General features: G+C 44.2%; 1 protein-coding gene across 5 annotated transcripts in view; it reads right to left on the bottom strand.

Moving 5' to 3' along the window:
- Window positions 1–21,774, bottom strand: part of P4HA2 (prolyl 4-hydroxylase subunit alpha 2) — a 172,053-nt gene that overhangs the window by 103,463 nt on the left and 46,816 nt on the right. For all 5 annotated transcript variants that reach the window (XM_044280783.1, XM_044280788.1, XM_044280787.1 and 2 more), the window contains 2 exons: window positions 18,148–18,285; window positions 15,414–15,653 (listed from right to left, as the gene is read on the bottom strand). In XM_044280783.1, coding sequence (XP_044136718.1) covers window positions 15,414–15,653; window positions 18,148–18,285 — 378 coding nt within the window. The remainder of the gene's footprint in view (window positions 1–15,413; window positions 15,654–18,147; window positions 18,286–21,774) is intronic.

The following is a 21,774-nucleotide window of genomic DNA, read 5'->3' as shown; positions in this document are numbered from 1 at the left end:
CGATACCAGATGTGTGACACTTTTTTGCAGCCAAGGTGGGCAAAGGGGCCCACATTCCAAAGAGCACCTTTAGGATTTCACCGGCCATTTTTTACAGATTTTGATTTCAAACTACTAACCACACATTAGGGCCGCTAAATTGCCAGGGCAGTATAACTACCCCATAAGTGACCCCATTTTGGAAAGAAGACACCCCAAGGTATTCCGTGAGGGGCATGGCGAGTTCCTGGAATTTTTTATTTTTTGTCACAAGTTAGTGGAATATGAGACTTTGTAAGGAAAAAAATAAAATAAAAAAAAATCATCATTTTCCGCTAACTTGTGACAAAAAATAAAAAATTCTAGGAACTCGCCGTGCCCCTCACGGAATACCTTGGGGTGTCTTCTTTCCAAAATGGGGTCACTTGTGGGGTAGTTATACTGCCCTGGCATTCTAGGGGCCCTAATGTGTGGTAAGTAGTTTGAAATCAAAATGTGTAAAAAAGGACCTGTGAAATCCGAAAGGTGCACTTTGGAATGTGTGCCCCTTTGCCCACCTAGGCGGCAAAAAAGTGACACACATCTGGTATCGCCGTACTCAGGAGAAGTTGGGGAATGTGTTTTGGGGTGTCATTTTACATATACCCATGCTGGGTGAGAGAAATATCTCTGCAAAAGACAATTTTTCCCATTTTTTTATACAAAGTTGGCATTTGACCAAGATATTTCTCTCACCCAGCATGGGTATATGTAAAATGACACCCCAAAACACATTCCCCAACTTCTCCTGAGTACGGCGATACCACATGTGTGACACTTTTTTGCAGCCTAGATGCGCAAAGCGGCCCAAATTCCTTTTAGGAGGGCATTTTTAGACATTTGGATCCCAGACTTCTTCTCACGCTTTCGGGCCCCTAACATGCCAGGGCAGTATAAATACCCCACATGTGACCCCACTTTGGAAAGAAGACACCCTTAGGTATTCAATGAGGGGCCTGGCGAGTTCATAGAATTTTTTTGTTTGGCACAAGTTAGCGGAAATTGATTTTTTTTGTATTTTCTCACAAAGTCTCCCTTTCCGCTAACTTGGGACAAAAATTTCAATCTTTCATGGACTCAATATGCCCCTCAGCGAATACCTTGGGGTGTCTTCTTTCCGGAATGGGGTCACATGTGGGGTACTTATACTGCCCTGGCATTTTAGCGGCCCTACAGCGTCAGAAGAAGTCTGGAATATAAATGTCTAAAAAAATTTACGCATTTGGATTCCGTGAGGGGTATGGTGAGTTCATGTGAGATTTTATTTTTTGACACAAGTTAGTGGAATATGAGACTTAGTAAGAAAAAACAAAAACAAACAAAAACTTTCCGCTAACTTGGGCCCAAAAAAATGTCTAAATGGTGCCTTACAGGGGGTGATCAATGACAGGGGGGTGATCAGGGAATCTATATGGGGTGATCACCCCCCTGTCATTGATCACACCCCTGTCATTGATCACCCCCCTGTAAGGCTCCATTCAGACGTCCGTATGATTTTTTACGGATCCACGGATACATGGATCGGATCCGCAAAACACATGCGGACGTCTGAATGGAGCCTTACAGGGGGGTGATCAATGACAGAGGGGTGATCACCCATATAGACTCCCTGATCACCTCCGTCATTGATCACCCCCCTGTAAGGTTCCATTCAGACGTCCGTATGATTTTATACGGATCCACTGATACATGGATCGGATCCGCAAAACACATGCGGACGTCTGAATGGAGCCTTACAGGGGGGTGATCAATGACGGAGGTGATCAGGGAGTCTATATGGGTGATCACTCCTCTGTCATTGATCACCCCCCTGTAAGGCTCCATTCAGACGTCCGCATGTGTTTTGCGGATCCGATCCATGTATCAGTGGATCCGTAAAAATCATACGGACGTCTGAATGGAGCCTTACAGGGGGGTGATCAATGACAGGGAAGTGATCAGGAAGTCTATATGCGTGATCACCCCCTTGTCATTGATCACCCCCCTGTAAGGCTCCATTCAGACGTCCGTATGCGTTTTGCGGATCCGATCCATGTATCCGTGGATCCGTAAAAATCATACAGACCTCTGAATGGAGCCTTACAGGGGGGTGATCAATGACAGGGGGGTGATCAATGACAGGGGGGTGATCAATGACAGGGGGGTGATCAATGACAGGGGGTGATCAGGGAGTCTATATGGGCTGATCAGGGGTTTATAAAGGGTTAATAAGTGACAGGGGGGGGGTGTAGTGTAGTGTAGTGTAGTTTGGTGCTACTTTAGTGAGCTGCCTGAGTCCTCTGGTGGTCGATTCTAACAAAAGGGACCACCAGAGGACCAGGTGGCAGGTATATTAGACGCTGTTATCAAAACAGCGTCTAATATACCTGTTAGGGGTTAAAAAAAATCACATCTCCAGCCTGCCAGCGAGCGATCGCTGCTGGCAGGCTGGAGATCCACTCGCTTACCTTCCGTTCCTGTGAGCGCGCGCGCCTGCGTGCGTTCACAGGAAATCTCGGCTCACGCGAGATGACGCCTATTGGCGTTAGTGTGACCTGGGAGAGCCGCCGCGATGACGCCTTTCGGCGTTAGCGTGGCGGCAAGCGGTTAAACTTCTGCACTTTCTCAAAGTTACTAGTGAGAATTCGCCAATGTTTTTTGATTATGGCAGCAATCCTACCACTATTAATGCTGAACTCTGACACAAAGGGAATTCGACTGTAGGAATCCTGTTGGTGAACCTTTTTCCTGCTTTTGTGCAGTATATATAATTTATAATTGAGGACAGTCCCTGTCTGTGCGATGGTGCGACTCTAGCCCCCTTTGGGACTTGGGTGGCATCTACACAAACGGGAGATGCTGTCACATCTATTACAAACAAAATATTGATATACTATGAGCCCCAATGCGTGTCTCTTCAGCGGACAGTGGTTTTTGGACACACATAGTGGATCCTGCCCACTTCACTGCTGTGAGTGACATTGAGCGGATTTGCTGTCACTCTGGACTGTGGGATTTTAACGGTGTGACCACCGTATCATCCTACAGATACAGATATCCTATTGGTGACCGACGTTGATCCGCCGGTCCCCGATGTTTGGATCAGCTTAGTCTGTTTTATGCTGCGGAGCTCAGGCGATGTATAAGTACCTGTCAAATCTACATGGGCGGTTGTATTGGCATGCACATGCGCCCGGAACTAATGTTCAGAAGCAGCCATTTTTGATGTGGTTTGTACGCTCCGTGCTACCTTTGTGAATCTCGCGATAGCGGTTGGAGCGGCGCATGTGCCGTTCTCTGTTCCGGACGCCAACAGTTCCCACATTGTCTACCCTGCCTTAAGTGATCCATTCAAAGGTTTTTAACTTCTTTATTTACTTATTATGCTAAACACACCTGTTCACTTGTCACTTTTGATTAGCAATTATGTATCTTTTGTGATTTTATATCATATTTATTGCACTATGGAATTTTCAATACTTTATATTGCTGCTATATGGAACCACGATGATATATGTACTGTATTTGCAATATGGTTGTCATTTTTATGCATTTGCACTTTATTATATGATGTATCAATTTATACTTTGTTAATCACTTGCACTATTTATATATGCTGATTTGCACGTTACTCAGCTGGAAAAAGGCTCCATAGAGAGAGCTGAAACGTTGCTGATGAGTGAATAAACCATCCACCTTTTCATTACCATCTGGAGTGCTGCCTTCTTTTGCTTTAATATAAAAAAAAAAATATATATATATATATATATATATATATATATATATATATATATATATATATATATATATATATATATATATATATATATATATATATATAATTTTTAAGCACAATAAAACCACACAGAGCTATAGAACAGGTATATTGCGGACATGCTAGCAGCGATCTAGCCGCGCATGTCGGCAGCTCTATAACCTAAAACGAGGTGACAGAATCCCTTTAATTTCATCAACTACCTATATAGGACTACAAATTTGCTGCTTCCCTACAGAAAGCCATACAACTCTGGCCATCTGAAGCCAAGGAGAGCCAATTACATATGGATTTATATACAGTGCTTCACATTGAACTCCCCTAACAGCTTTTGCCAGTAGCAGAATGGCATTCCGCACTCTCCCACAAGGCTGGCAGCTGGTAATATTGGTAAATATTTAAATGGTCTTCTGAGATTTTAATACTGATGACCGATCCTCAGGATAGGTAGCAGGCACAGCCGCTATACTGTGTACGGCACTGTTCTTGGTAAGCTGCAGCACTCACAGGAGCCTTCTCAAACAACTGATCAGCAGGGGTCCTAGATGTCAGACCCCAACCGACCAGATGCTGATTACCCATCAAAAGGATAAATCCTCAATATTAAAATCTACGAAAACCCTTGTAATTACCTTCAGTACAATAGCCAAAATACAAACACAAAATCTACCCATGACGGTAGTTTGAACATAACCTAAGGCTATGAAGAAGAATTGGAAATCTGACTCAAACTTGCCACATGCATGGATCCATAAAAAGGCATTGATGAAAACATGTCTAAGGCTACTTTCACACGTGCGGCAGAGTGATCCGGCAAGCAGTTCCGTCCCCGGAACTGCCAGCCGGATCTGGCAAAACGCATGCAAACGGATTGCATTTTAAGACTGATCAGTCTTAAAAATGCATTGCAAGAACAGATCAATTAAAGAGTTGGCAAAGCCATTGCAGGACTTTTTAGTTCGGCAGCTTTCGCCGTGCACCGCCATGCTGCGCCGGAGCTCAGCCCCCGTCCCCATTATAGTCAATGGGGACGGAGCGGCGGTCCGGCGATACGGTGAAACAGCGGAAGGACTGATCCGACAGGGAGACCAGCCTGCCGGATCTGTCCTGCCGCAAGTGTGAAAGTAGCCTTAATCTCCATTCAGAATGCATGGTGATATACAGTCCTGATCAAAAGTTTAAGACCACTTGAAAAATGGCAAAAAATCATATTTTATATTGTTGGATCTTAACAAGGTTCCAAGTAGAGCTTTAACATGCAACAAGAAGAAATGAGAGTGCGACAAAACATTTTTTGAGCATTCAATTTAATGAAAACAATGAATAAACTGAAACAGGCTGTTTTTCAGGTGATCAAAAGTTTAGGACCACATGCCTTTAAAAGGCCAAATCTGTGCAAAGATGTGGATTCATTGTCATTTTCTGTCAGGTACTCACACGTTGTGATGGCAAAGGAAAAAGAAAAACTCTCTCTGAACGTGGTCGGGTTGTTGAACTGCATAAGCAGGGTCTCTCACAGCGCGTCATCGCTGCTGAGATGGGACGCAGTAAGACAGTAATTTGGAATTAAATGAAAAAATCTTAAATCTTAAATGATCCTGAGGGTTATGGAACAAAAAAGTCAACAAAAATGTCACCAGCATTGAGCCAGAGGATCCAATTGGCTGTCCGTCAAGACACTGGACGATGCTCGACCCAAATTAAGGCCCTTACTGGTGCTGACTGCAGCCCCATAACCAGACGGCATTGGAGACTGAAGGGCTTAAAAAACTAAAAACGTCTGCTCGTTTGGACTTTACAAGAGAGCACCAAACATGGGACAGTCAAAGGTGGAAGAAAATTGTATTCTCTGATGAGGAAAATTTTTTTTCATCTTGATGGTCCTGATCGTTTCCAACGTTACTGGCATGACAAGCAGATCCCACCCGAGAGCATTCCTCATGACTGAGGGCCCTCGTCTGTGTGGTAACGAATGGGTTTTTCAACAGGACAATGCTACAGTACACAATGCCCGCAGGACAAGGGACTTCTTCCAGGAGAATAACATTACTCTTTTGGCCCATCCTGCGTGTTCCCCTGAACTAAATCCAATTGAGAACCTTTGGGGATGGATGGCAAGGGAAGTTTACAAAAATGGACAACAGTTCCAGACAGTAGTCTTCGTGCGGCCGTCTCACCACTTGGAGAAATGTTCCCACTCACCTCATGGAAACGCTTGCATCAAGCATGCTGAAACTGATTTTTGAAGTGATCAACAATAACGGCGGAGCTACTCATTACTGAGTTCATGTTTGGAAGTTAGATTTCTTTTTTTTTTTTGGGGGGGGTATTTATTATTTTTTTTTTTTTTTGAGGTGAGGTCTTTTGATCAGCTAAAAAGTCTTACCGGTAAATGGCTTTCCAGGAGTCCGACATGACACCACCCACTGGAAGATGTCCTATTGGATCTCTGTAGGGACAGGAAGCGAGAGAGGTTACCGCTGGAATCAGGGGGAAAGGAGGAAACGCGTGCCCCAGTTCCATGTCCCAATCCTGGGACAGGGCGTCTACCCCCAGAGGGTTGTCTCTTGGATTCAGAGAGAAAAAAAAAAAAAAATGTTAAACTTGGTGTTTTCTCTTGCCGCAAAAAGGTCTACTTGTGGGAATCCCCACTGATGGCAGATCTGCAAACACTTCCTTGTTTAAAGACCATTCACCCGGGTTGAGCCTGTGTCTGCTTAGGAAGTCGGTGGTGGAGTTTTCTACTCCTCTTGGGTGGACTGCTGAAACTGAGAGCACCTTTTTCTCCGCCCAACAAAATATTTGGTCTGATAATCCTTGAAGATTAGGGTTCCTGGTTCCCCCTTGACGTTTCAGGTAGCATACCGTCGTCATGATGTCCGATAGGATTTTGATGTGGTGGTTGGAGAGAATCTGTTCTGCCCTCTTCAGGGTCTCCCATACTGTTTTCAGCTCTCTGAAGTTTGAGGATCTGCGACTGTCGAGACTGGACCATCTCCCCTGAAAGAATTGATCTTTTAGATGGGCTCCCCATCCCCACTGGCTTGCGTCTGTAGTAATTACTATGGATGGAGAAAGATTCCAGGCGACCCCCTTCCTTAGGTTTTTTGGGTTGGTCCACCACGATTGAGAATCTAGATTTGCCTTGATAGAATTATTTTTGAGTTCAAGGATTGATGGTTTTTGTCCGATGCGCTCAGAATTGTTCTGTAGGATTCTGGAATGGTACTGAGCCCATGGTATGACTGATATACAAGATGTCATTAACCCCAGAACCTGCATAGATTCTCTTAGGGTATGGTCCCTTCTCTTCTGAAAGGATTTTATCTTCTCCCTCATCTTTTCCCGTTTTAATAGTGGAAGAAAGGAATGTTGTTTCTCTGAGTCTAAGATGACTCCCAAGAACTGTTTCCTGGTACTCGGAACTAGGTCCGACTTGGCATAATTTATTATCCATCCCAAATCCTTGAAAAAGGGCAAGGGTCTGTTGGACACTGCTCTGTAGACTCTGTCTTGTCTCTGCAATCAGAAGGAAATCGTCTAGCTACGGGATGATCTTTATCTGTTGTTGTCTTAAGTATGCCACTACTTCTGTAATTACTTTCGTGAAAATGCGAGGTGCCGAGGATATTCCAAAGGGTAGGCAATGGAACTGGTAATGGAGAATTGTACCCTCCTGGTTGACCGCAAACCTGAGATACTGCTGGTAGAGTGGATGTATTGGGATGTGATAGTAGGCATCCTTTAAGTCCATGGTACATAAGAGATCCCCTACCGATATTAGTGGGATTGATGACTTTATAGACTCCATCTTGAATTTGTGGTATACTAAAGACTTGTTCAGGGACTTCAGGTTGATAATCGTCCTGAAGGACCTGTCTGTTTTTTTTATCTGGAAAAGTCTTGAATAATGACCCAAGCCTTTCTGTTCCTCTGGAACCTGTATTATAGCATTTAGATCTAACAGTTTCCTTAAGTCGAGACATAGTTGATTTTTTTGCTCTGCGGACTGAAATTCTGTTGTTATCAGGAATCTCCGCGGGGGTGGACCGCGAAACTCTATTTTCACTCCCTCTCGGATTGTACTGAGAATCCACTGATTCTGAGTGACCCGCGTCCAGGACTCCCAGAATAAACTGAGTCTGCCCCCGACTGGCCTGATGTCATTGCTTGTCTGTGCTGGTAGATGGGTTGAATAGGAAACTCCGTCCTCTACCTACTTTAGGGTAGCTCCATCTCCCCGTCTTACCTTTTCCCCTCTGTGAGATTGGAAACTGTTTAGAGGGTTTATGAAAGGGCTGGGGCTTCTTTACTTTTTCCTCTGGGAAGCCTTTCTTTTTGTCAGCCGCACTTTCTAGGAAGGAGTCAAGGACCTGACCAAAAAGATAAGCCCCAGTAAAGGGGATTGCACAAAGCTTATTTTTTGAAGCTATGTCCCCTGTCCAAGATTTGAGCCAGAGGGCTCGTCTTGTCGTGTTTGTGAACGCATCATTTCTTGCCGCGAACCTAATCGATTCTGCAGAGGCATCCGCCATGAAAGAAGCCTCCATCTTCAACAACAGTAAGGACTCTAGAATTTCTTCTCTAAATGTTTTCATCCTAAGATGATTTTCTAGCTGATCCAGCCATGGCCCGGGACACAGAGGTAGCCGCAATATTCGTATTTATAGAGGCCGCTGATGATTCCCATGCTTTCTTTAAAAGCCCATCCATCTTGCGATCCATAGGATCCTTTAACTGTGAGGAATCCTCAAAGGGTATGGAAGTTTTCTTCACCACCATGGCCACCTGAATATCCACTTTGGCATTTCGTCCCAAAGTTTTGTTTCCTCTGGGTTAAAGATCAGCCTGTTCTTGAATTCCCAAGGCACATAAAGCCTCTTGTCACCCTCTTCCCATTCATCTTTAATTAGATAGCTCAGGTTAGCATTGACGGGAAAGAGTTTCCTTTTCTTAGCTCTTAGACCGCCAAACATTTCGTCCTGTACGGCGCGCGTCTGTTCTTCTTCCTCTACCGCCATAGTCTGTCTAACCGATGTCAGAAGCGGATCCAGATCCTCAGCCGAAAACCGGAATCTCCTAGCCACCTCCGCTAAGGAGGGGGTATGATCTTCCTCCAACTCGTCAGAATAATACGCTGGTTCCTCCTCTGAGTCAGAGTCCAACTGTACTCTTGGACGTTTAGCCGGTGGGGGAAGAGGGGACCGTCAGGAAAGAGGGGGCCGGAAGGGACGGGGGCTGACTCACTCCTTCCGCCTGTACTTCTTCCCTCACTATTGCTCTTAATTCTGCCAGAAAGGATGGTTGTTCTTCCTTTAATATTTTTGGCAGACAATATGTGCATAGGGCCTTTTTGTATGACTCTGCCAGCTTCTTGGTGCAGGTCCCGCATTTTTTTTGCTCTTTTCTTGGAGTCACCATGAGGTTTGTGACCAGCCTCCCTTTCCACCTTAAAACACAAGGGGGAGAGGAAGATATATAAACAGGGCCTGCCAGTGTAACACTAAATATGTAGGACCTCACTTACATTTCCCTGGACGAGGCGGTCTGCAGTAGCGTCTTGCTTCACAGATACCTGGGCCTCCATGATGTGTGCTGCATGCAGTTTACACCACCATTTTTAAATGGACTTACCATCCTGGCCCTGCCCTCGATACCGCTCGGCTCCGCCTCCTCTTCTGGGGGACTCATTCTAAGAAGAGTCGACCCCTCATGCGAGGCCTCAGAATCCCGAGGCCTCCAGCATGGATGCGCGCCGCCATTAGCTTCCGGTCTTCTCTGCGTCACTTCCGGTGACATGGAGAAGAGCGCCCAGAGTCGACACTGCGCCCAGAGCTCCCGTAGGAGAAGCGGCTACAGCGTCCCAATACCGCGGCCTCCAGAAACAGGTACCGGGAATGCTAGGGGACCCCTTCCCCGAGAGGTGCTAGCTTTAGGCCCCATATGAGGCTGAAGAGGAGAGGCATAAGCCCCCCGACCAGCCTCGGCCCATATTACTCCCCACTAACAAAGCAGGGATACTCCTCTCTGCTCCTATCACTGTAGGGACAGGAAGAACACTGGTAAGAGGGGTGGGGAGGGGCCTTTTAACCTCTCTCGCTTCCTGTCCCTACAGAGATCCAATAGGACTTCCTCCAGTGGGTGCTGTCATGGAGGGACGTCCTGGAAAATAGCCTGTTTCAGTTTATTCGTTGTTTTCATTAAATTAAATTAAATTAAATTAAATTAAATACTCAAAAAATGTTTTGTCTCACTCCCATTTCTTCTTGTTGCATGTTGAAGCTCTACTTGGAACCTTGTTAAGATCCAGCCATGCTAAATATGATTTTTTTTGCCATTTTTCAAGTGGTCTTAAAATTTTGATCAGGACTGTAACTGATCAGTTCTTTGCTGGTACAGAGCCCCTTAGGATGGAACTCTATGCCGGAAAAGAAAAACGCATATGTGAAAGTACCCTAAATGTCACACCTTCACTTATGTTCAACCATTAGGATGCAAGAAGGAGGCAAAAGGTGCATGCATGTCACATGACAGGAAGTGACGTATGAGTTTCCATAGAAATGGTTTGGGCCTAGGAACAAATGGAGATATTTTTAAAAACTGATGCAGAGGAAAGGTGGAGGAGTTTCCGATAAAAAAATGATCAGATTGCTTGTTTAACCCCTTCACGACCGCAATCTGTATATATACGTGATAGCTGCACATACCCCGTGCAGCTACCACGTATATATACGTTCTGGCAGCTCTTTAATCCAAGCGCTGCAAAGCGCTTGGATTAAAGCTTCTGCCCCTGCCCTGTATGCTGTCACGGACAGCATACAGTGCAGTAATGCCGGCAAGGGACCAATCAGAGTGGCCCCTTGCCGACAATCGATCCGATTGGTTAGTCTGTGCAGACTAACCAATCGGATCGCGGCAGTGAAAAAATGCCGGTTTCAGGCTCTGATCTGCGCTCTGCAGATCAGAGCCTGAAATCAGTGTCCTCGTGCCCCCCCCCCCACCCCGATCCGTGCAGGCGCCACCCGATCTGTGCCGATCTGTCCAGCATCTCCATGTCCACAGTGCCCCTCCATCTGTGCCCCATGTGTCCTCCAGTGCCCCCTCCTGCTGGCCGTGACAATTTCCAGCCCCCCTCCCCACTCGGTCTGCCCCCCTGCTGTGTTTGATGGCGGCGGCTCCATTTCTAAACCGCCGCCATCATCAGAGTGTCAGCTCTATGCTGGGGTGCTCCCTCTCTCCACCATCGGGGCTGCTGCGCTGCGATGGCAGCCCCGATGGTTGCCCTGGCAACCGGACGCTTTGCAAAAGCGTCCGCTGTTGCCATTTACAGGGCATCTGAATGTATTACACTTTGCAATGCAAGAGCATTGCAAAGTATAGTACAGCCATCAGCCCCACTGGATCTTCATGATCCAAGAGGGACTTGATAAAAAAAATTAAATGTGAAAAAAAAAAATCAAAGTAAAAAATAAATAAATAAAAATGTAAAATAAAAAAAAAGCCTTTTTTTCCCAAAAAAAAGAAAAATAAAAAACCGACACATATTAGGTATCACCGCGTCTGTAACGACCGTCTCTATAAAGATATCACATGATAGACCCCGTCCGATAAACACCATAAAAAAAAATAATAAAAAGTGTAAAAAAAAAAAGCAATTTTTGTCACCTTACATCACAAAAAGTGCAACAGCAAGCGATCAAAAAGGCGTATGACCCCCAAAATAGTACCAATCAAACCGTCACCTCGTCCCGCAAAAAATGATACCCTATTTAAGACAATCGCCCGAAAAATAAAAAAGCTATGGTTCTCAGACTATAGAGACACTAAAACATCATTTTTTTGGTTTTAGAAATGCTATTATTGTGTAAAACTAAAATAAATAAGTATACATATTAGGTATTGCCACGTCCGTAACGATCTTCTCTATAAAACTATCACATGACCTAACTCCTCAGATGAACGCTGTAAAAATAAATAAATGAAAACTGTTCCAAAACAGCTAATTTTTGCGTCACCTTGCCCCATAAAGTGTAATAATGAATGATCAAAAAATCCTATGTACCCAAAAATGGTACCAATATAAACCTCAACACTTTCTGCAAAAAACGAGCCCCTGCACAAGACGATCGGCAGAAAAATAAAAAACATATGGCGTTCAGAAAACCAATCCAGCACAATCTGCCTTCCAAAAACCGTATGGCATTCCTTTCCTTCTGCGCCCTGCCGTGTGCCCGTACAGCAGTTTACGACCACATGTGGGGTGTTTATGTAAACCGCGGAATCAGGGTAATAAATATTGAGTTTTGTTTGGCTGTTAACCCTCAATGTGTTAAAGATTTTTTTTTTTTATAAAATGGAAAATCTGCCAAAAATGTGAAATTTAGAAATTTCATCTCCATTTTCCTTTAATTCTTGTGGAACGCCTAAAGGGTTAACAAGGTTTGTAAAATCAGTTTTGAGTAACTTGAGGGGTGTAGTTTCTACAATGGGGTCATTTATGGGGGTTTCCACTATGTAGGCCCCACAAAGTGACTTCAGACCTGAACTGGTCCTTAAAAAGTGGGTTTTGGAAATTTTCTTAAAAATTGTAAGAATTGCTTCTAAACTTCTAAGCCTTCTAACGTCCTAAAAAAATAAAATGACATTTCCAAAATGATGCCAACATAAAGTAGACATATGGGGAATGTTAAGTAATAAATATTTTATTAGGTATGACTTTCTGTTTTAGAAGCAGAGAAATTGAAATTTGGAAAATTGTGAATTTTTCCACATTTTTGGTAAATTTTTGGAATTTTTCATAAATAAAGGTGAAATACCGTATTTTTCGCCGTATAAGACGCACCTAGGTTTTTGGGGAGGAAAATAAGAAAAAAAATATTTTTAACCAAAAGGTGTGCTGTGGGTTTGGAACTAGGTGGTCTGTGGATGGCCCTATTACTGGGGATCTGTGGATGACGGACACTGTTATGGGGGGATCTGTAGATGAGGGACACTGTTATGGGGGGATCTGTGGATGACGGACACTGTTATGGGGGGGGATCTGTAGATGACTGACACTGTTATGGGGGGGATCTGAGGATGACGGACACTTATGTGGGGATCTGTGGATGACGGACACTTATGGGGGGATCTGTGGATGACGGACACTTATGGGGGGATCTGTGGATGACGGACACTTATGGGGGGATCTGTGGATGACGGACACTTATGGGGGGATCTGTGGATGACGGACACTTATGGGGGGATCTGTGGATGACGGACACTTATGGGGGGATCTGTGGATGACGGACACTTATGGGGGGATCTGTGGATGACGGACACTTATGGGGGGATCTGTGGATGACGGACACTTATGGGGGGATCTGTGGATGACGGACACTGTTATGGGGGGATCTGTGGATGACGGACACTGTTATGGGGGGATCTGTGGCTTTCACTGTTACAGGGGGATCTGTGGCTGGCACTGTTACAGGCGGGGGATCTGTGGATGGCACTGTTATACATGTGTCATCCACAGACCCTCCCAGCCCATAACTGTGCCATCCACAGATCCCCCGCCGCTCCAGTATACTAATATAATATGTCTTATTCAATTAATAGTTATTAAATATGCCTCTTTATTCCTAAAAGTACCTTAAATCCTAAGCGCTTCAGTACAATGCCGGCAGGCCGGGCAGCCGGCGCGGCGCGTCACTCACTGACGTCACTTGCCTGCGCCGCCTGCTTCATTCATAAAGTAGGCGGCGCAGGCACGTGACATCAGGGAGTTACGCTGCCGCCCGCCCTGCCTGCATTGTACGGATGCGCTTAGGATTTAAGGTACTATTAGACATAAAGGGGCATATTTAATAACCATTAATTGAATATGACATATTTTATTAGTACACCGGAGCGGCGGGGCGGGCCTTTAGTACAGTGACTGCACCGCCCCGCCGCTATTGCCGGCCCCAGCTACTCCTCCCCGTCCCCCCCCCCCCCCCCCCCCGAGTCCCCGCTCGCTTTACATCGCTGCCAGCGATGTAAAACTGACTGCATTCGCCGTATAAGACGCAGAGGCATTTCTCCCCCATTTTGGGGGAAGAAAAAGTGCGTCTTATACGGCGAAAAATACGGTATATTGACTCAAATATATGATTATCATGAAGTACAATGTGTCACGAGAAAACAATCTCAGAATGGCGTGGATAAGTAAAAGTGTTCCAAAGCTATTACCACATAAAGTGACGCATGTCAGATTTGTAAATTTTGACCTGGATATTGGGGCATCAATGACCCTTGGTCATGAAAGGGTTAAAGCAGTGAGGAAGGACACCATGTCTGAAACATATCAGCATCTAAACTGTTCTATGCAACCTATTTAATAATTTTTCAATAAAGGATTCACAATTTTTATGGAATTGGTGCTGGAGTTATGTACCCTTGTTTTTTGTGGCCTCAGTGATGACATTACCCAGCAGTGACGTGCCGCTTGGGGACAGATTACCACTGAACCCAGTCATTGGCTGCAGGCGTGCACATGACTCTGTCCACTGTACAGAACCTCATACGCAGGGAGTGGAGGTCCAGTGAACACAGCCTGAGAGCAACAGAGCTGCCGGATACAATTAAGTATATATATATTTTTTTTAAACATATACTCTTGGGGCGGGGGTTATAAAAAAAATCCTTGACAACCCCTTACATTTTATAGAGGGCCTCTGAGAATGAAAAATGGAATTTGATTGGTTGCTATGGGCAACTGTTCCACTTTTTCTTTGCAACAGTTTTGATACATTTCCCCCATTTAGTTATACAACATGGCACAAAAATATAAAGGACCATTTAGAACCTGCGAAGAGCAGTTGATTTTCGAGATGGAAGGGTTCCTGCCCAATAATCAGCTGCTCGTTAAGTGGAGGTGAGGTGCCGCATTCACATGGAGCGATTACCTCCACAGTATGAGAGCATGGTCTGCTGCCTGGGAATGAGGTGTCCGCACCTTAGAAATTTCACCCGATGAACAAACATTTTGCTCATTCATCAGGTGATCTGCAGCACCTTTAGAAGGGCAGATTATCGAGCACAAACACTGTTCTCGATAATCAACCCAAACATCTAGCGATGAAAATCTAGCTTAAATGACCCCCCCCATGCCCAGGCCCCTCAGATAGAATATACTTACGCCGCTCCCCGGCACTTGCATAGTTTCTGATCCCCGGGCGGCCACCGCTGCACCTCCCCATCGCGCAGATCAAAACATCCGGGAAAGGGTTGAGCAACCAATAGCAGGCCGTGAGGGGACGAGCCACCCTAGCACCAACCTCGATGGTAGGGAGGCTCCTCCCTGTCGACGGATATTTTGATCCACGACGAGGAGATGCATCTGCGGCCACGCGGGGAGCAGGAGTGACGTGGGTGCCGGGGAGCAGGGTAAGTATAATCTATATGAGTGGCATGGGCATTTGGGCATTGGGGGGGGGGGGGGGGGGTCATTATAGGGGTTGGATAACGCCTTTAAGTCACACAGCAGCAAAAGAGTAGTAGCTCCAGCTCTATTAGTACAGTATGCTCAATCCTCAGAATAGCTCAGCAGAGGGAAAGAAGTCCACAGAATAAACTGAGCTGAATCCACCTGTATACATCAAATATCAAACATACTCACCTAGTGCTAGCAGTCTTCTTGTGAGCTCTATCGCCCTATGGATGTCTCCAAGCTGAAAAACAGTGTAACTAAGATAGTCTAGAACATCCACTTTAGCTATAGTGGACTCTTCCCCTTCATCCAGCAGCTTTAGAGCTTCCTGCATCCATAGAACAGTATGGTAATAGTCACCATCATTGTAGGCGATTTTCCCCATGCCAAAGCAATCATCCACGGATAAGGAAGAAACAAATTCAGTGCCTAAAATTTTGAGAGAAAAAAAAAAAAGGCCCCAAAACAATAGTTACTAAATTCTTTTAGTACAATTCTCTTCCTATCCCTATTGTTCTCTGCATTAGAGTCATTTTTTGTGCATATTGTCTTTAAACATTTTTCCTGGAATATAACTTTACAAGGGTTGTCTCACTTCAGCAAACAGCATTTATAATGTACAGAAAGTTAATACAAGGCACTTACTAATGTTTTGGTATTATCCATTTTGCCTACTTTGCCGGCTTACTTCAATTTTCTATCACATTATACACTTGATTTCCATGGTTACGACCACCCTGCAATCCAGCAGCGGTGGCCGCGCTTGCACATTATAGGAAATATATATATATAAAATCGCCAGCCTATGTGCACTCCCATTGTTCCAGCCACCAGAGAGGCCAACACTTTTTCCTATAGTGTGCAAGCACGACCACCACTGCTGGATTACAAGGTGGTCATAACCATGGAAATGAGCAGTGTATGGAATCCAGACAGCAAAGGAAGCAATATGGACAATCACAATACATTAGTAAATGCCTTGTATTAACTTTCTATACATGATAAATTACAACCCCTTTAACATCCTATGCTTGTGATCTGCAGGGTCTAAGCTCTGGGACCTCCATCAGTAACAGGCGGCTGAGGTTTTTGCAGGAAAATCATGGTTTCTTAAACTGTAGAGCAGTCCTCTTCACAGCTGCTGTACTAGATACAAGAAAATCCCTCAAAGAAGTCTTCAACTGTCAGTTAACTTATTCTATAATATATATTACTAAAAATTAGAATAGGACCTCACACTTTATTTCACACAGAAAAGAGGAGTATTCACATTCATACCATCTGAATAAATACTTATCCTATTCTCATTATGAGCTACAGTACACGGGGTATATTTATTTAAAACTAGTGTAAACTGTAAAGGAAAACAGGCTTAGTTGCAAATAGCAACCAATCAGATTCCACCTTTAATTGGAAAGGTGGAATCTGATTGGTTGCTATGGGCAACTAAGCAAGTTCTACTTTACACCATGTTTGATAAATCTCCCCCACTGTGTTTTCCATTCCATTTACTTCTACAGCTAAAATGAGAATACTATCTACTATCAATTATCACACAGCAGTGCATTTTGGGAACTCCATTAGAACAAAGTTGTTCTGTCTGAATGAATAGTGTCATGTAACTGCTGTTTCCAACTGCAACAACTTGAAAGAAATTATGCATAGAAATCCAAAGAGCAGCTACCAGGTGCTGACTGGCATAGAAACTGATTGGAATACCATGGGCACTGAAAGGTGCTGTTTAAGTTATTGTACAAATAAATGACCAATCAGCCATATCAACCCTATTAAATTAGCATTACTGTCTGGTCGGGTTGATCTTGCTGATCAAAGTAATACCTGAATGGGTTGTGAAAAAAAAAAATATTGGTTATGCAAATGCAGTGCACCAAATTATTCAGTGCACCAAAGAGCAAAGCCAGCAGTGGAGAAGCTCAGGTGCAGAGAAGATCTAGGCCTCATCCCTTGGTGCACAAAACCATAATTTGCATAAAGAAGAACGGACTATTATTATTGGTGACACCAATACCAATTACCACAAGACAACTATCATTTTAATCAGCAGGGACAACCCTACCAGGGAGTGTACCTGGTTCAAAAGAGTTGATCCTGCTGAAAAACACTCAACTTTTTCCAACATAAAAAAAAAAATGAAGTTACAAAACACAGGTATGAGTACCACCATGATAAAATAGGTGGGCTACTGTCTAACAAAGATAGCACCAGCCCTGTACCTCACATGGATCCAGAGATCCCCTATTCATTAGTCTGCTAGATTTATTTCAAAACTAGTAGCTCTGGGCCATGTCCTGTACCTAACAGTGGATATTGCTAGTGGTAGTTAAAGGATGGAAGGGAGCATGTGCGACCGCTCAGCGAACTGGACAGAGAAAGGAAAGGAATAGCAGGTGGTGCTATACAGATACATTTTATTGGATAACTCATTGGCAATACAAAATTTTAATTACATGCAATTACAAAAAGGTACTGGTTTGAAAACTGTAGGATATTTTTCATGGGACAACCCTTTTAACAGTCCCAGGAACTTGCCACCATTATGCCAGTAGTACATGGTGGGATCGGCGACCTGAGCACTGCTTGCACTGTTTCTCTGGCCACTATATGGATGATTTATCCTTGTACTTGGTGGACCATTTACTATATCTGTGCCAGCTTTACAAGTTTACACAAATTCTACTCTGCTATGTTGCACTAAACAATGTAAAAGGTATTAATAACTGACGTTATCGATTCTGACGTGTAATCTACATCTTAGTAGCATAAGGATAAAGAATCACTTCAAAGCGTGAAAAACTAAGCCATAGGGGGAATTCCATATTTTGGAAACATTTAACCACTAATGTAAGTAACATTCAGCAAGTAAAGTGCTCATGTCATATGAGAACTAATTTGCAGCACAAACCTGGAAGTCTTCCCTTCGCTATGACATCTGGATCGAGCCTGTAGGTGTCTTGGAGACGCATTAATGCTTTGGCTGCTCCAGTCTCATCTTCTTCATCTGGAAAGAACTCCCTCTGTAAGGTGAGGTTTGCAATAAAGCCTAAACCAAAAGAACATACATAATGATGAGTCACACATACGATGAACGTGGCTTAGTAGGGGGATGAGTAAGAGACCCCAGACATGACATAACAGGGAAAAGGGTCAGGTCTACAGACCGTAGCTTCTCACAAATCCACAACAACCTTAAAGGCCATAGATACCTTCAGAGCCATTTGATTATTGATTTAGAACATTTTTTGAAATGCTATTTTTTTTATTTTTGCAACCTTCTACGTTTCACAGTACATAGCTGCTGCAGAAAGCTGCCAGAGAACTCATCTGACGACACATGAGAGTTTACACTTCCACTGCATTTTTATGGTGACAGTTTTCTTTAATAACATATAATAGAATGATAATTATAAACTATGAGAAACTAAAGCCTCAGTCAACTGCCACTTTTTCATTGCCTGAAAATGCTGAAACGCTGACAATCATGAGCCATTCAGAGCTTCAACAGCATTACACCGCTGCACCCGCACAACTTCTTGTGTATAACTTTCACCTGCACTCTACAAGTGTTTGAATTCCACCGTAAATTATGCCTATAAATGTCTCTGCCCAATCCAGAAAATAAGAGAAGCTTTAGCCCGCACAACTGTGGAGTTTGTAAAAGACATCCGCTCACATTACATCTGGATTAAATTAGTAAGTGCATTTAAAGCTGGATGCAATGTTCCAAGTTTAGAAAGCTGCCTCCAATATACTGTGAAGTTCAGGAATTATCCTTGTGGTGAAGGATGGCAGAGGAAGGAATATTCCAATCCAATTTCTCTAGGATATGATGTAACTATTGGCTGCAGAGAAAACATGATTCCAGGGTATGTGAAAGTAATTACTGTACTGTCTCATTGTGGACTCCAGCTCTTGTACATGCACTTTCAGCCAAGAAGACATGGAACATGCATTCTTGTCTAGCATATAACTTCCTGGAGAAATGTCCTTTAATACAGCAATAACAATATTCAGGACTCTGCAACACAGTAAGAGCATAATTATACCTGCCATCTTGTGTTCTTCTAGATGTAAAGAAGGTTTCATGAGCCATACAGTATGGTCATAATGTACAAGGCCTTGTTGTGCATTAGGATTGTACAAGATTAGAAGCAGCTCCAAACTTATTTACTGGTCAACAGTTACTGGACGTAAAGTGTGGCCACTGGTTTCCTCAAGAGTTACGGCATCATCTGTGAATTTCCTATGACTCCACAAACAGCTATCAACTCTACCCTAACTGTTCCACCATCTATTAATCTAATTTGGATAGAGTCATTCTCTCCTCCCTGACTTGTCTCTTCACGGTGCTTGCGCCATAAATTGATGCTATATACAGAATAGCAATAGATAGGCCCAATGAACTCGAATATTAGATAAAGGATCCATCTGGTCATAAATAGGAAGGTGCAATGTTTTTCCCTTTCCTCCCAACTCTTTCATTGGTTAACTGGAAAGCATTTGAAATTCGCTGCTAGTCTTTATACTTGGACTCTAAATGGCTAACACTATAAATTGGAAGCTAAATTGCAAATTTTTGACAGTGTAGTTTGTACATAGAGAAATACTCAGTCTTGGGGGGATGGGGGTTGAGGTTCCAGAGCTTTTAACCCCTTAAGGACACGGCCCTATTTCACCTTAAGGACCAGGCCATTTTTTGCAAATCTGACCAGTGTCACTTTAAGTGCTCATAACTTTAAAACGCTTTGACTTACCCAGGCCGTTCTGCGATTGTTTTTTCGTCACATATTGTACTTCATGACACTGCTAAAATTGGGTCAAAAAAGTAAATTTTTTTGCATAAAAAAATAAAATTTGTAGCAAAATTTTGGAAAAATTAGCAAATTTCAAAGTTTCAGTTTCTCTACTTCTGTAATACATAGTAATACCCCCAAAAATTGTGATGACTTTACATTCCCCATATGTCTACTTCATGTTTGTAGCATTTTGGGAATGATATTTTATTTTTTGGGGATGTTACAAGGCTTAGAAGCAAATTTAGAAATTTTGGAGAAATCTTCAAAATCCCACTTTTTATGGACCAGTTCAGGTTTGAAGTCATATTGTGAGGCTTAGATAATAGAAACCTCCCAAAAATGACCCCATTTTTTACCCTTGCTTTATTACCGGCAAAATGGATTCAAATTGAAATTTTGCCCAAAAATGGGTGTTTTGCCCAAAAAGTGGGTATTATAAAAATGTAGTACTCCATGGAAGTCTGATGCTCCCTGAAGCAATCGATAATTCAGAGGCCCGGATGATCGGGGCACGTGTCACATTGAGTAGTGGTGTCCTTCCGTATCCCCCTCTTGTGACACACATCTTTTTGGGTTCGTCCCTTCTTTCCAGTATGGGGGACCACACCTGGAAAGTGTTGGCCAGGGACGATCCAGGCGCCTCCAGTTCCCGAGGTACTCGGGCCTGCTCTTTCCCGGTCCTAAAAGATCAGGGCCTTGAGGACTGCCTCATAGAATTGGAGGAATGTCCCTGTGCTGCCAGCGCTTCGGGATAGTACAAAAAAGAGTTGTACATGGCAACCTGCACCAAGTAGACCGCAACTTTTTTGTACCATGCCCGGGTTTTGCGCATGGCGTTATATGGCTTGAGGACTTGATCCAAGAGATCAACTCCTCCCATATACCGATTGTAGTCGACGATACAATCAGGCTTGAGGACCGTTGCCGTGGTACCTCGCACAGAGACTGGGGTGGTGCTGTTACCGTGGATTGTGGACAGCATAAGGACATCCCTCTTGTCCTTATACCTGACCAGCAACAGGTTTCCACTGGTAAGTGCACGGGTCTCACCCCTGGGGATAGGTACCTGGAGGGGGTGGGCAGGGAGGCCGCGTTGATTTTTCCGCACGGTCCACAAGCGAACATGGATCTGGCGGCAAGGGACCTGAACAAGGGAATGCTGGTAGAAAAGTTATCCACGTACAAGTGGTAACCGTTATCCAGCAGTGGGTACATAAGGTCCCACACGAGATTCCCGCTAACACCCAGAGTGGGGGGACATTCTGGGGGTTGAATACGGGAATCTCGCCCCTCGTACACACGAAATTTGTAAGTGTACCCTGAGGTACTCTCACAAATTTTGTATAGCTTCACGCCATACCTCGCCCGCTTTGTGGGAATGTATTGGCGGAAACTGAGTCTCCCCTTGAACACAACGAGAGACTCATCAACCGCGACCTCCCTTCCAGGTACGTAGGCCTCCATGAATTTGGCCCCGAAGTTATCGATGACCGGCCGTATCTTATACAGCCGGTCATAGGCAGGATCACCTCAGGGTGGACATGCTGCATTATCGGAATAATGCAGACATTTCCGGATGGCCTCAAACCGGGAGCGTGTCATGGCCGTATTGTAAAGTGGGGTCTGGTATAGGACGTCCCCACTCCAGTACAGCCTGACACTGGGTTTTTGCACTAGACCCATATGCAGCACGAGGCTCCAAAATGTCCTCATCTCGGCTGCACTGAGCGGCGTCC

This window comes from Bufo gargarizans, chromosome 2 (assembly GCF_014858855.1).
Source record: "Bufo gargarizans isolate SCDJY-AF-19 chromosome 2, ASM1485885v1, whole genome shotgun sequence".
NCBI lineage: Eukaryota > Metazoa > Chordata > Amphibia > Anura > Bufonidae > Bufo > Bufo gargarizans.
Note: the sequence above shows the minus strand (reverse complement) of the source record. Positions and strands in the feature narration are given on the sequence as shown.